A 14,703-nucleotide genomic window follows, 5' to 3' on the forward strand; every position below is an offset into this window, starting at 1 on the left:
CAAAGATAAGTTTCATGTCATGTGAAGAAACACCTAAAACATTAGTTGCAATTTCTCATTTTCTGGTTCGGTAACTTGGTTTATCATGCTCGGACACACAAAACTTAACATAAGTTCCATCTAATGTACCAAAGCAATTCTGTGTAAAGTATAAATAATTAATATATAAACAACATATTGCAAATATACTATAAATTTCCTATACTCTTGTTAGCTTACCTTAAACCATCTCCACCTATCATCGGTACAATTTTCACGAACTGGTTCTGACACATGAAGTAATTTACCTTGCAACCATAATATACCATGAAAGATAGAATTTAAATACCTACTAATTATTTCTCCCAATCTCTTAAATCTATTGCCAATTGTACGATTGTTCACAAGTGAGCAAGTATACGTAAAAACATACATACTTGCTTCTCTAATGATACTACACCATCTTTCTTGCTCCTTTCATCATTACAAAGTAGCTCTCATAATATTCCAAAAGTTCTTCTCGAAGTTGATGCATTCCAAGTCATTATTGCCTATTATACTATCTGAATAACTCAATTTCGTCTCATGTCTGCTCTTTAATATTCACAACACCAGCAGCAACATTAGGCCCATCATGTGTAAGTGCCACACCCTTATAGTTAGAATTCAAATACCTTTTTTTGATCCATATCTACCCATAAAAAAAAAAAAAAAAGTAAATCAATATTATCACTTCTAAAAGAATATACAACAAATTTGAAAATAATGATCAAGAAATTTCCACTTGCAAATGGCATTTGCCTTCATTAGCTTATCTCCTATTGATTAGCATCTAAAACAAATGACACATAATTCTAATCAAGAAATAAAATATTAGTGCTGTCATTAATTAGCTAAAACTCATAAAATTAATGATCTCTTTTCTTTTTTTCTTATTTTTGGGAACATATTAATAATCGCTTGTACTACACATCTCGTTGACAGTGATTTTGATTATTTAAAAATTTTACGCTCATTCAATATCAATTTTTATAATTTGTTTGGAAAATAATTTTGAAATAATAAACAAAATCATCCCATTTATATAGTAGTTTGGTTCTTCTTTTATGTGTATACTAGTAGTATTTATTATGTATTTATCTAAATAGTATATGAAGGAAGTTTAGAGTCACAAATCTTATCACCACGCCCATTATCTGAATGAACAAATTATATATGCAAGGGTGGTGCTTAGTCTCTATCATTTTGACAAGTGGCTTATGAATCTCCAATACAGAACTTGAAATCAGAGAAAACAAATTTAATCAATCTAAAAAAATACGACAACCATTGAACAAGTTTCTAATTTATCAATTCTGAAGCTACTGCCATGTACATCATCGTAACTCACAGCTTTCTTTCATCTGTTTTATGATGCTCATGTTGTACATCCTTAATCTATTAAGCTAAAAAGTTTATTGAAAAGGACTAGCGAAAAGTTAGACAAAGTCAGCTGCATGAGAAAGAGAGGGATAAAGAGGACAAACTAACTCTGTTTTGCCACTTATATGTACAAGAAAAAATTTGATAGCTATTTGTGTTCCAAAACTTTCTGTACTGATAACATGAGGCCACAGTACTAGAGAGAGGGAGAAAGAAACATAATCATAGTGGAGGGGAAAAACACAAAAGCATTAAAAATAAATAAATAAATAAACAAACAAACAATAGAGCAAGAAAACCAATTCAAAAACCAAAACAATGTTTAAATTTAAAAATTCATACATGCCAAACTTTAAATTTTTAAAACTCACTTGTCAATTGGCTATCTGAATCAGTAAAATGCTAAATGAAAATGATGCTACAATGACCTGTACAGATGAGATTAGAACGATGAGAGCGATGAAAAATAGCCTGCATTTACAGATGAGAACAATGATACCTTCATAGAAAACAAAAATATTACAAATATCTGATTCACTCTTAGCCTTTTGCAATAGCTGCTCTCTGTAAAACTCCGATCGCATCAGATATTTTTTCTTGGCCTAAAGTATCTCTGTTTATATAATCCAGTTTAGAAACAAATAACAGAGGATGAAAATACTTATAGACGGAAGAGTCCAAGCAGAAAAGACAGGCAAAAAATATAAAAGGAAAAGAAATGGTTGAAATTGGAAAATGCAATGACATTTTTTTTTTTTTGGGTCAATAACGCAATGAAATTAAAAAGCTAATGCGTTATGTAATCTGAGATAAATAAATTATTCAAACATGAAATTATTTTTATGTGTACCAATTCAGGAATCAAATTGTCATGTAAGCTACCCGCATACGCAATACAATATCAAAGCACGTTTCATCCTATTTCAACTATCTTTCATTTTTTGTTTCTTTTTCAGTAATGAACAATATTTCATCTTTTGACTATGTTTTATTACATAATATACTATGATTTTATAAAAACTATAAATAATTTAGGTTCTGAACCAGTTCTTAGGTATTCTAACAAACAAAGCTTTCCCATGACTATTTGGCTTAACTAAAGGCAGTTCTTTGCTATCCATTGGATAGTTTACTTACAATATTCTCAAAGAAGAAGAAGAAGAAGAAGAAGAAGAAATGGACACCTTCATTTAAATTTTATATTGTATGCTATTAGATAAATTAAAGTAAGGATGCAGTCAGCTTCGGCGCTTTGAACTTCTGAATGATCTACAAAATTGATGGTTCTTTTTACATTTTTAGAGAGGGTTGGAAATAGCTAGAGCAAACAGATTTATTCAAGAGGCCACGGAAATTTAAAATAAAAATAAGGTAGAAAAAGGGATGATAAAAATAAAAATCAAGTTGGAGACAGATCAAAGAGATTGTTTTTCTTCCTTCTTGTAGTCGAGAGATAATAGGAAGAAAAAAACTATAGATGAGAAGAGAGAAAAAAATAATACAAAGAGAAAAAGGAAAGCTAAAAGGAAAGCTTTAAGTTGAAAAAATAAAAAAACAAATTGAGAAGCCTTACCAGAGACCAACCAACATTGGAGATTTTGGATGGAGAGATGGGGCAATACCAGAGATCAGTTTTCAGCTTCACCTGCACTACATAATAAAGAACTTTAGGTTGCATTAGTTATCTCGCTTGAAGTGCATAAAAATTGATGAGGTGTATTTTATACACAAGCGTGTTTACATCCAAACAAGGCCAAGGGTATTAGCTAATGCATCCTAGGTTCTAATATATCATAATACGACATGCCAAATAATACCATAAGACAAAACTTTTAGGTTGTATTAGTTATCCTGCTTGAAGTGTATAAAAATTGATGAGGTGTATTATTTTATACACCCACATGTTTACATCCAAACAAGGCCAATGGTATTAGCTAATAAAATCCCATGTTTTAATACATCCTAATACAATGCACCAAACAATACCTGAGGGTCTATTTGAACCTTACAAAATACAAGAGAAAAGGAGGGAAAAAAAAAATTAAAATCCCCTATTTTGTTCTAAAATAAGTTTGAAAAAAAAAAAAGAATGGAAAACCAAGAGGAAAGTTTTATTAAAATGTAGAATTTTATTTTGCCCCAAATTAGGAGGAAAATTGAAATTCCTTGGAAAAAAAAAAAATTATTGGTCCCCCTTTCTCTCTCCAATTTTTCTTCTTTACTCTCTCTGTCTCCCTCCTTTCTGTCTCTAAATCTTTCTGTTTGTCTATTCTGTCTCCTCATTCTCACCACTCTCTCTCTCTCTCTCTCTCTGGCTCTTCTTGGTCCCCTCACTACAAAAAAAATGGAAATTAGTGACCAAATCTTTTGCAACCAAAATTTTTTGGTCGTTAAAGGTTAACATTAGTGACCATATTATGGTCACTAAAACTTTTGGTATCTCATATTGGAAAAATGGTAAGGTACCATTTTTAGCAACCTAGGATTGGTCACTAAATCTTAGTTTTCAGTGACCAATTAAATTTTGGTTATTCAATGTGAGAGCGGAAAGTTTTTCCCGCATTTTTTTAGTCGGAAGAAGATTTTTCAATGACCAAATATGTATTGGTCACTGAAATTAATTATCACTTATCAATAATTTGGTTATTAATAATCTAAGTAATTAAAAATGAAAATAAAAATAAATGCATGAGATTAGTGACAATTCTTTGGTCACTTAAAATTTTGTGTTAGTGGCCAATGAATTGGTCACTAATACTAATAATGGATGAGTAGATGTAGGTTGGTTGCTTAAAAAGAGCACAAATATATTATTTACTAGATACAACTTTTGGTGAGCACATAGTTGTTATGTATAACTGTAGTGATTAAAATAATGTAACAAAAATATTAATATAAGATTTTTTTTTTTTTTGATAGAATATGAATATAACATCTGAGGCGATCTAAAAGCTTTTATTATTAAAATGTTGCATTAGCGAACCAAAAGTTGACAATTGAAATTTTTTGAAATTAAAAAAAATGATGATATAATACACCTTTGACGACTAAACATGAGGAACCAAGTGATAGCATAAATAATTAAAAAAATACACTAAAAATAAAGGATAATACCTTTTAGTGATAAAAAAATTGGTCGTTTGAGATTTTTCTTTTATTATTTATAACTACTTCTCTCTCTCTCTCTCTCTCTCTCTCTCTCTCTCGATATATATATATATATATATATTTGTAATTGGTACTTGTTTATTTGAATTCATATATATATATATATATATGTATGTGTGGACATGTATACATTATCATACATATATACATACATAGATTTATTTATACTTTAAATATAGCTACTGATATAAACAATATTATATATAATATTAATGAAATAGGAACTCTCCTTCACTTTATAATAGAAACCATATTTGATATGTAGAAGCTATAAGTTACCAATTAACCATTTAGCTTAGTGTTTAATCATTTGCTTAAATGCTTTTTTGGGATGATTTAAATAACAATGATCATTGATGATAACCTTTAAATTTTAAATTCAACTACATTTAATATTAAAATCTCCCATTTCTTGGTTTATAAAAGGAAAAAAAATAAAATGATATCATCATGATGTACCCATACAAATAAAGATGCACTATTTTCCACCACTAGTGATTGTTAGGACCTATGCTAAGTTGGTTTATAAACATTAATTGATTGTATTTATTATTTTTCTTATATTATGAGAAAGTGTACTCTTGATGGTAGCCTATTAAGTTGTCATGTTAATATGTCACTAATGATGGGTAAGAGTAAATTCAACAATCATATTTAATCGATTTAGTTTTTGAATGGAAAATTTTGATTAGTAAGTTATTCGATAGAAAATCAATTTTGACATTTTGAAAAGCATCCAACTATTGATTGGTCAATTTCAATTCTTCTATTATTTTTTTATTGGTTCAATTAATTATTGGATTTGAAAAATCAATACGGATAAAATTTTGATCAGTATGTTATTGGATAGAAAATCAATTTTGGCATTTTGAAAAGCATCCAACTATTGGTTGGTCAATTTCGATTCTTCTTTTATTTTTTTATTGGTTCAATTAATTATTGGCTTTGAAAAATAAATACGGATAACAATCGCCTACATTTTGATCGATTTAGCTAACCAATTGATGGCATTCAATTTTTTCAATTTTCAATTGGTTTCAATTTAATTGGTTTTTTTTTTTTTTAAATTTTTTGGGCTTAGACCGAACATCCCTAATGATGGTCATCAATGATTATAAATAATATTTTCCATATTACTATAATTTTCATTATAAAGTAAGATATTTGTTAGGAGAGCAAACTATATAATTTTCATTCAAAAAAACATTAATGGCATTGTCATTATTTTCTTATATAAATATTTTAATTTGATTTCTCTAACCCATATAATGAAAAACTATATATATAGAAAGAGAGAAAGGGAGGGAATATTTTATCTTAAAATATAACGTATTTTTCTTTTAGGAAAGAGTGGACTTAATAAAGTGGTCTTACTTGATACATGATTAAAAATTAAAATCCTTTTGGAATAGGATTTAACATGTTATTAAGCCAATATTACATAATATTAGCAATATATATTTCAACACAAATATATACATGTTAGAGTTGATGATCCGAATTCTAATTGATCCGACAAAAAAAATTTACTGTGTGACCTGTTTGGTGAAAAGTTTTAGGATTCTATGATGGTAGCGAAGGTCAAAGGCCAATAGGTCCAAAATCATAGCTCACCATTGAGCCTGTTGCCCCTGCAGTATGGTAGCGAAGGTCAAAGGCCAATAGGCCCAAGATCATTGCCCACCATTAAGCCTGTTGCCCCTGCAGTACGGATCGATCCGGTTTTAGATTTATTCCATATTATATATTTTATAATAATTTTATATATAAAAAAAATAATAATTAAAATTTACATTTGACTATTTAGATTAACATTAATACTATTTCAGTAAATTAACAAAGTCAATTAATACTATTGTTGAAAGTCCATGTTATATATAAAACATTATATTAATTTGTTTATCATATAAAATATAAAATTTTTGTTTTTGCCAAATATATCGATTTTTGATTTTGGCTTGGTGGGAAATTTGCCCGCCCTTCCCTTCCATTCCATCCCTTCTAGTCAAAACAACATTTTGCCCTAGCCCTTTTTGAGACTTTGCAGCGCTTCGTCACTCCAACAATGTCATCCCCCTTCTCTACGGTGGCTTACAAATTTCTTCCGTGTTTCTTCTCTATCGGACTGACGGATAATCCCGCTCTCACTGCCTTTCAGGTGTGCTTCACCTCTTTACTTCTCTCTTTTCCTTTTCCCCCCTCTATCTCTCCATCTCCCCCACCCTCTGCAACTTGCATTTGTTGTTGTTTTGTCTTTAGACTCCCAAGCGATTTTGGGTAGGCTTCAAAAGCTAAAACCAGTTTTGGCAAAGCTATGAGTTTTTTTGTGAAGAACTTCGAACCCACATCCTCAACTCTGCTCAAATCCCCGAACATTGCACTACATACCCAAATCCCTAAAATTTTTGTCTCCCATCCACCAGATCCCATTTCAGTGTTAGAACCTTCCCATTTTTTTTATTTGTTTTCTGATCTTATCCACCAATTCATAGAATTTTAGAGTAGTTTGTACTTCTTTGTTGAAGTAATAAGAGAAGTAGAAAAAATAAACTATTTGAATGCCCGGTCTTCATAACTTTTGATGATTTGCCAGTTGGAGTTTTAGTTATCTCTTTTGTATTCATGTGGACATTTATAAATTTTTATTTTTAATTTTTCTGTTGGTAGTTGTCTTTTTTGCACTGATATCTCTTCGATCAAATTTAATCATTTAGGTTCACCATGTTAACTCAGTGATTTGTCACCAGAATTTGAAGCCAATTAGTGAAACATTCAGGCTTATGATAACTTTATGCGTCAAAATCAAGGATGTAAGGTTTTCACTTGTTCCCCCCTTCCCATTTGTGCAAACACATATGCCTTGGTTTCTTTTTTCTGAGAACTAAGTTTGATAAATAAGTCATGCCTCAATATAATGTTATATACTCCTTTTATTGTAGTTTGATGGTGCATATGGAATGCTTAATGATTTGGAGAAAATGAATTTGAAGCCAACAGCTAACATGTACAATGCCATACTGAGAGGGTACTTCAGAGAGGTAGTTTCCTTTGTTTCATCGGATGCTGTTTCCATTCTTATGTTTGTGCATTTGGTTGTTTATGAATGCCCACTGCTTTTTTGTGATATTTTTTTGAGAATTAAAGACTAAAAAGTTTTGGTTTTCTTTTATTTGATCTATTCTCATATTCATATTGGGAGGGTACTTCAGAGAGGTTGTTTCCTTTGTTTCATCGGATGCTTTTGCCATTCCTGTGCTTGTTGCACTTGGTTGTTTATGAATGCCCATTGCTTTTTTGTGATGATATTTGAGAATTAAAGACTAAAAAGTTTTGGTTTTCTATTATTTGATACATTCTCATATTCACAATCGTATCAACTTTCCTATTGCATAAAGATTTCAAAGAAGAGGGCTTTTCTTTAATTTCAAAATGTATTACTTGCTTTATCTCCTTACCTCTCTCCCCTTACCCCCTCCTCCTATGTAGTAATCAACGCCAGATAGAAAATTCTAAGGAAAATTGAAAATAACATAGTGTTTGCTATGAATGAGCACTGTTTGTTTAAGATTGAGGCTTTTTTGCTTTTGAGTTGAGTTATAGTGTTTTTGGGTTGCACGGTTTGTTCAAGCTACGATGAGGCTTCATGTAGCTTTTGTATGATCTCTATAACTATAAGACAAGTATTGGCTCGTAGCATGGTAATACTTCCCATAATTGCTAGTATAAAAATTTGTTTGACTGTCAGTGAGGAGCATGGCTATTATATTAGAAAGTTTCATTGAATGGTAGCATACAATCCTAAAAGCAAGCTGTGAAACCGGACTTGCCTTTGCTTCCATCTTATTATGTTTCATTGCTAATTTTAGGGTAAGTATGAATGTCATAGCTTTTATTTTTAAATTTGCATCATCCTTAGTTCTAGTTAATTTGTTTTCTAATTACAAAAAAGGTAAGATCAGCCCAATGCAAAGAGCCTAAGTGAAATTTTCAATCCTCGTCGAGATGAAGCTCTTTTTGGTTTTCTGATTGATCCACCTAAATAGTAACAAGCTGCTAAAGATGCAAGGAAAGATTTTCCAGAGAATCTTAATAAGGGGTTTCAGTTTCAGGACCACTAAATCATGAGCGAGGAACGAAACCTGGGAGGGAACATATTCATCCTCTTATGGTTTCAAGTAGAGCCAACTTGTCTAAATTATCGGGTTTAGTAGTGGATAAGACTTCATCCTCCGAAGATCTGCATGAGAGATCTAGCCCTTCATGGCCAAAAACAGCAAATAATGGAAGGAGATTTGCAAGATCAGTTAATGAAGTGGAGTTGACAAGAAAGCAGGATAGAAAGCATTACACACGAAGAGTGCCATTTTCTCACCCATGAGATGATGAATGAGCCTGCACTAAAGAGCAGAGTCTGGTGAGTTTGATTTATTTATTTATTTTCAATTAAATGTTTTGATTTAGAACATTGTATACTTCAATTTGTTCCAATTTTTTTTTTTTAGGTTTCCCAAAGAAAAAGAAAATTCATTAAATTGATTTTTTACTTTTTTTTACCCCCTCAATATATATAATTTGTATTTTCATTTTTTAATCATGCTTGTATAAACTTACAAATAGACATTCATATGATACATATAATTATTAGCGTTGGGCATTTCACATCTATTTACAGCATGGTTATCTGATGGCTGAACATGTTTCGTTATTTTCTTGTGATTACATGCCTATGATATTAACAATGCTATTTGCAGTTCTGGTAATTAATATATTTTCTATTCATATTTTGTTCATTATTTCTCTTGGTCTAGTAAACATATAAAAAGCTGAGGTTCCTAGATTCCATGAATTTCTTGTTTATTTTGATAATTACATGAACATAGTAGTGGATGTTTTGTAGAATGGAATTTATTATTAAAGTAAGGCAAAAGAAAGTGTTTTTGGCTCTTTTTATGGAGAGCCAAAGAACACTCTCTTTCGACTTTCTAAAAGAATTGCATTGCTTCTTAAGTACTCTTCCTCTGGAAATGAATACATACCTCAAACAAAGGGTGTACTGGAGATTCTTTAACTTATGAATATTTTATTTTGGCAAGTGATTTTCTTGGATGTTGATATAAAATGTTGTTTGGCATGCTTAATCTTATAGATTAAATTCTATAATGGGCATAATGGAGATCTGCCCTTAAAATTGTATTTGAAAATGACATTATTTATTATTTAGTGTCTTGTCTCTAGAGAAGATGATCGTCTATGAGGTGTATTACTCTCTTACCTTCTTCTTTGTTTTTTTTCCCCCCTGATTTTGCACTGCTATCATTCCAACTATAATTAGGCCATTCAAAGTCAATGAGGCTTATAAACAATTTTGCATATAGAAAAGTGGGAAATGACCACAGCATTATATCATTTCTAAGGCTTCTTTTAAGTTATTATGGAGGTTTGAGCTCCATTAAATACTTACCCTGTTCCGTAATGCAAGTGTGCAGGTATGCAGAGTGTTTCGTCAAACCTCATAATTTTTCCAGGTGCACCTTTTGGATAATGGTGGTTTAGGATTGATGGGTAGAGAAAGGCTTTTGGATAATTAAGTGATAGTCTTATAGCTTTTCACATTGTCTTTATATATATATATATATATATATATAGTCTTATAGCTTTTCACATTGTCTTTATATATATATATATATATATTATATTAGTTTGAATTTCAATTTTTTATGTCACTTCTTTATTTCCCATTAGTTCTTTTTTTGTAATGTCAATAGTAATTAGCATTTTTTCATGTTTGGGTTTAGAGGGTTTTTCATAAGATAGGTGGAATTCTAAATTTAAGGTTTTAGTTTTCATAATGTATATTCATTTAGTTTAGACACTGTAACATAGTTGGAGTTTTTTTAGTTATCTTATTATTGTTAGCCAATTGTTATACTAGGTTGGTTTCATTTAATTTAAGTTATTATTTTTTTAGATTAAAAAATATAAGGATGATGCTCAAGTTCGATGTAATGGAGTACATGTGGTTAAAATTATTGCAATTACAAGTTCAATGCAACATTTGCGTCCATGGTTCCACCTACATTTCTTCTTGCCACTGCCATCTGTACTGTTTACTACATTTGTTTATAGATTTTATTATCTATATTTGTACACATTTAATCATTTTATTAAGTAACAACAATTATTTCGATGGAAAGTCAATTATAGTTTTTATAAATATTATTTAAATATCTTGAATTATAAAAATTTAATAATTTGCTTTACATTCTATTTTTGCATTATCAGTACTTGATTAATTTAAGATTTATTAATATTAATTTTAAAATGATTAAACTAAAAAATTGGCTTCTATTGACCAAATTTTGATTGCTGAAAGTCTTAGCAAAAGTCAAAATTTTATTATCTACTAATGTTTGGTTGCTAAATAAGAGTATCATTGACAGATTGTTTGTGGTTAACAATATTTTTAAATATGTAAAGTCATTAAGTGGCCAACATGTTGGTTGCTTTAAGTGATCGTCAATGACCAAACAATTTGGTCTTAAAATGTTGTTTTTAGTGATTATAATATTGGTGATTTATAATTGTGAAATTGATCATTTATATAGTTTTATGTTGCCAAATTTGATTAAAATGTTATTTTTTTTAGAGATTTTCAGAGGTTAAAATTTAATCTTAAAATAACAAAATCTAGCCGCTAAAATTTTTTAGTTTTAACAATTAAATATTTGTTGGTAACTAAAAATAATTAGTTACAACGTTTAAGTGATTACACAGTGATCATGTTTTTCTGATTGCTAAAAATTTTTTTCAAATACCAAAATATTTAAATGCTAAGTTTATAAGTTTATTATGAGCTTATTAGAGTTTGGAATCATTGAAAATTTTTCCATAAATTACATAAAATGATAACATACATAAGCATAATTATCTAAAATTCACATAGGGTTTCAAAACCATGAAATTTGATTTTTAAACATGCCTAAAACTATTTTTGAAAGTAATTTCACTCACAGATACTGATGATGCTCACTCCTTCTTAGCTACAAGATAGCCATCAGGTTCAGTACAAATGCCTTGGTCCAAAAACCTGATCAAAAAATGCAAGGAAAGTTTCAACCAAATATGTTCTCTTTGTATCTCACAAAACAATTGGGATCAGGTAAAAAAAAAGTTAGAAATGAACTTAAAGGGTCCAAAAGAAAGGGAGGAACATATGGCATAGCTTAAAATAGTTGAAAACCAACCAAAATTCCCGTGAACCAAAAAATCGCACCTCATTAGAAAAGTGCCTGATCCCAACATTTAGTAGCTTTTCCAATGAGAATTTTGTTAAAAAATGAACACTTGATGGGTAACATGATGGTTAGGGATGTCAAAGTCCAATTAGTCAAAATGGGGGGAAAGTTGAGGTGAAACATCGATTGCATAAAGAAAGTGCAGCTTCTTGTGGACGTTGAAAATTTCTCTGATCCTAGTGTGTTTGTAGGTCAATTGGCTTGACATTTTATGGGTTGGTCGAATTCTTCATAGGCAATCTCAAGGTCAGATGCACGTCGATTAAAATAGTTAGTGATGGGGTAGATTTTGGTGATTTCTGACAAGTTTTGCTCATGGTTTGTAATGGCCAAAGGGGGAAATGGTGGCTTAGGTTTTGGGAGCATTACGAGAGTATTTTGGATATTTCTTGATTTGTTTCATTCTATGGCATGCCCCCTCAAGGTATATATAGGTTGTGGGTTACTAAAAAAAAAAAAAAAATCTTGGATTGATTTGGATATTGATATAATACTGATGCTTAACCCAAAATCTTGGATATTGACATAACCCAAAATTAGGTGTATCACTAGTGTATGAGCTTATATCAATGAGCTTTATGCAAGCATATACGATGAAAGCCAAAACTTTTCCAAACCAAAAAGTCAAATCTTGGGACATACATGTAGTCTAATTGGTCAAATTTGGTCAAGGTTTTATAATTTCATGTGTTCTTTAGTGTAAGTTATTATATTTTTTTTTCAATAATTTGGGTTTTTTTTTTTTTTTTTTTTGTAAGGAAAATTTATGTGGGAATGCTTTATATTAATTTATGAAGTATTATATTTAACTTTAAATCTAGTTAGGATTCCATATATGTACTTCATGTGATAAAATATATAAACATTTTTCAAATATGTTTGCTTGCCATAACTGGCAAAAATTGTTGAAGAATATTTTAAAAAAATGAAGTTTCGACATTTTTTGCAATTTTCATTCATTTTCGACATGTTTTGCAATTTTCATCGGTTTCCATGTGTTAAAGGAAATGGAAAAGCTTTATATTTTATGACTTTTTCTTCCAATTTTCATTGGTTGAGGCAAGTAAATAGATATGAAAATTTTTCTAGATTTTTTCATACCTAATGCATATTTGGTAGCCTAACCATGATGAGACTATGCCCGTACCCACACAACCGACAGCTCGTTGGGGTGTTGACCAGATACGGATGAAAACCGGGTAAATCACTAGGGCTCAAGCTAAGAAATTTAAGGACAACCTGACTACTTTTATATAGGGAGTAATTAATTCTCAAAAGGGCTTGTCAATACCCAAAGATACAAGATCTGTTTTAAGCATCCAAGTGGTTGAGGCCGATACAGACCTGGGTAGCTATTTTAGTACAAATATGGACTCTGGGCAGTGAGAAATGGTTCCAACACCTCCCATGGATTCAATGAATATCTCTAAGAGGTCATATAATCAAGACAAGGCAGGACCTAAAGCATCCAAACAGGTGGTGTGTGCAAAGGAGGGAGTTTGGACGGTTTTACTGTATTTTACTGAGTTGGCATTTTCTCTTTGTTCCAATCAAAGGCAATGTGTAGGACTCAATGATAATCCTATTTGGCATCCTACGAGGCATGTGGAAGCTGATTTAGAGCTTAAATTGGTCAAAGAATGGTTAAAGATAGCTTAGTAAAAAATATAGTTATTTAGTTTCCTAATTTGATTTTAACTTTTGTTTTAGGAAATTAGTCTTTTATTTGGTTTCTATCTATTTATTTGCTGGAAAAATCATCTTAGGAAAGTTATTATTTTATTATTTTCATTATAAATTAATTAATTCCTAATTCAAAACCAAGTAATTAATTAATCAAAATTAGATTAGGAAAGGAGAGAGAAAATTCGGCCACATTAGGTTTCCTAATTCTTTTGGCTAGTTTTGTCTTAATTTTTTAGGGTTTGTTGTTTTGTGAATCTAGCCTATTTAAGGGCTTATTTTTGAGGAAGAACAGACCTAATAATATTCAAAATCTATTTTGTGAGATAGAATTCTCTTTAAACACCCAAAACACCATTAGAGAGTGTGTGTTTTAGTTTTGACTTATCGATAGGGCATCCATGACCTATTGTGGCATCTTCATTATACCAAGGTTTTTAATCATAGGTTGGTTAAGGGTTAAGTTTTTCCATAAGAACTTGAACTTAATCAATATCTGGACTAATATAATGTGTGTTTAGGCGCGAGTCGACCTATGTTCGTATCATTTGGTATCAGAGACAAGATTTTGTTTAGGTTTGATCGAACTTATTTGTTTTATTTTGCTTTGTGTTAATCTAAAAATTTTAGCATTAGGTTAAGGTTGTATCCATCTCTACATGTTTTGCATGTATATATATATATATAAAACTCATTCCTAGTTAAATTAGGTTTTCCTAGTTTTAACGTATTTTTTGTTTCCTAGTTTATTAGTTGTTTTTTATCCTTGTTCTTAGTTATTTTGTTTATTGTTGATTTTTATTTGCTGTTTTTGATCTTAAATATTTGCACTCATGTATTAAAAAAAAAAAAAAAGTCAGTTTGCAGCAACAAATACAAAATTCACAAATTTTGCAAACTTTGTATTGAGTGGTCTCAAGTTTGGTAATTATTTGGTGTTAGAATTGCAATTTAGTTGGTAATTATTGCTACTATAGTTGAGATTATATTTTGTGAGCAAAAAAGAGAAAAAAAAGAAAAGAAGAGAAATGATATGAACCTAGGACGACCTGCTCCTAAAGCCGTATTATATTAGCCCGGATATAATTATATTTAAGTTCTAATGATCATCTTGACCCTTAACCAACCTGTGATTAGAAACCTTGGTATATAATAA

The 14,703-nt window shown here is 30.3% G+C and overlaps 1 protein-coding gene across 4 annotated transcripts; it reads left to right on the forward strand.

Moving 5' to 3' along the window:
* The first annotated feature begins 6,507 nt into the window (after positions 1-6,507).
* On the forward strand, positions 6,508-10,788 carry LOC125421753 (pentatricopeptide repeat-containing protein At4g21880, mitochondrial). Of its 4 annotated transcripts, XR_007240058.2 has the most exons (5): positions 6,508-6,727; positions 7,284-7,379; positions 7,509-7,607; positions 8,673-8,983; positions 10,056-10,788. XR_007240058.2 is itself a non-coding variant. In XM_048471189.2 (4 exons), the coding sequence occupies exons 1-4, from the start codon at positions 6,635-6,637 to the stop codon at positions 8,685-8,687; spliced, it is 303 nt and encodes a 100-aa protein (XP_048327146.1). In that variant the 5' UTR covers positions 6,508-6,634; the 3' UTR covers positions 8,688-10,788. The 4 variants fall into 4 exon arrangements, 3 of the variants coding, with proteins under 3 accessions (XP_048327146.1, XP_048327147.1, XP_048327148.1); XM_048471189.2 differs by having other exon boundaries at positions 8,673-10,788; XM_048471190.2 differs by having other exon boundaries at positions 8,679-10,788.
* The last annotated feature ends 3,915 nt before the right edge of the window (positions 10,789-14,703 follow it).

The sequence above is a fragment of the Ziziphus jujuba genome, chromosome 4, assembly GCF_031755915.1.
Source record: "Ziziphus jujuba cultivar Dongzao chromosome 4, ASM3175591v1".
Lineage (NCBI taxonomy): Eukaryota > Viridiplantae > Streptophyta > Magnoliopsida > Rosales > Rhamnaceae > Ziziphus > Ziziphus jujuba.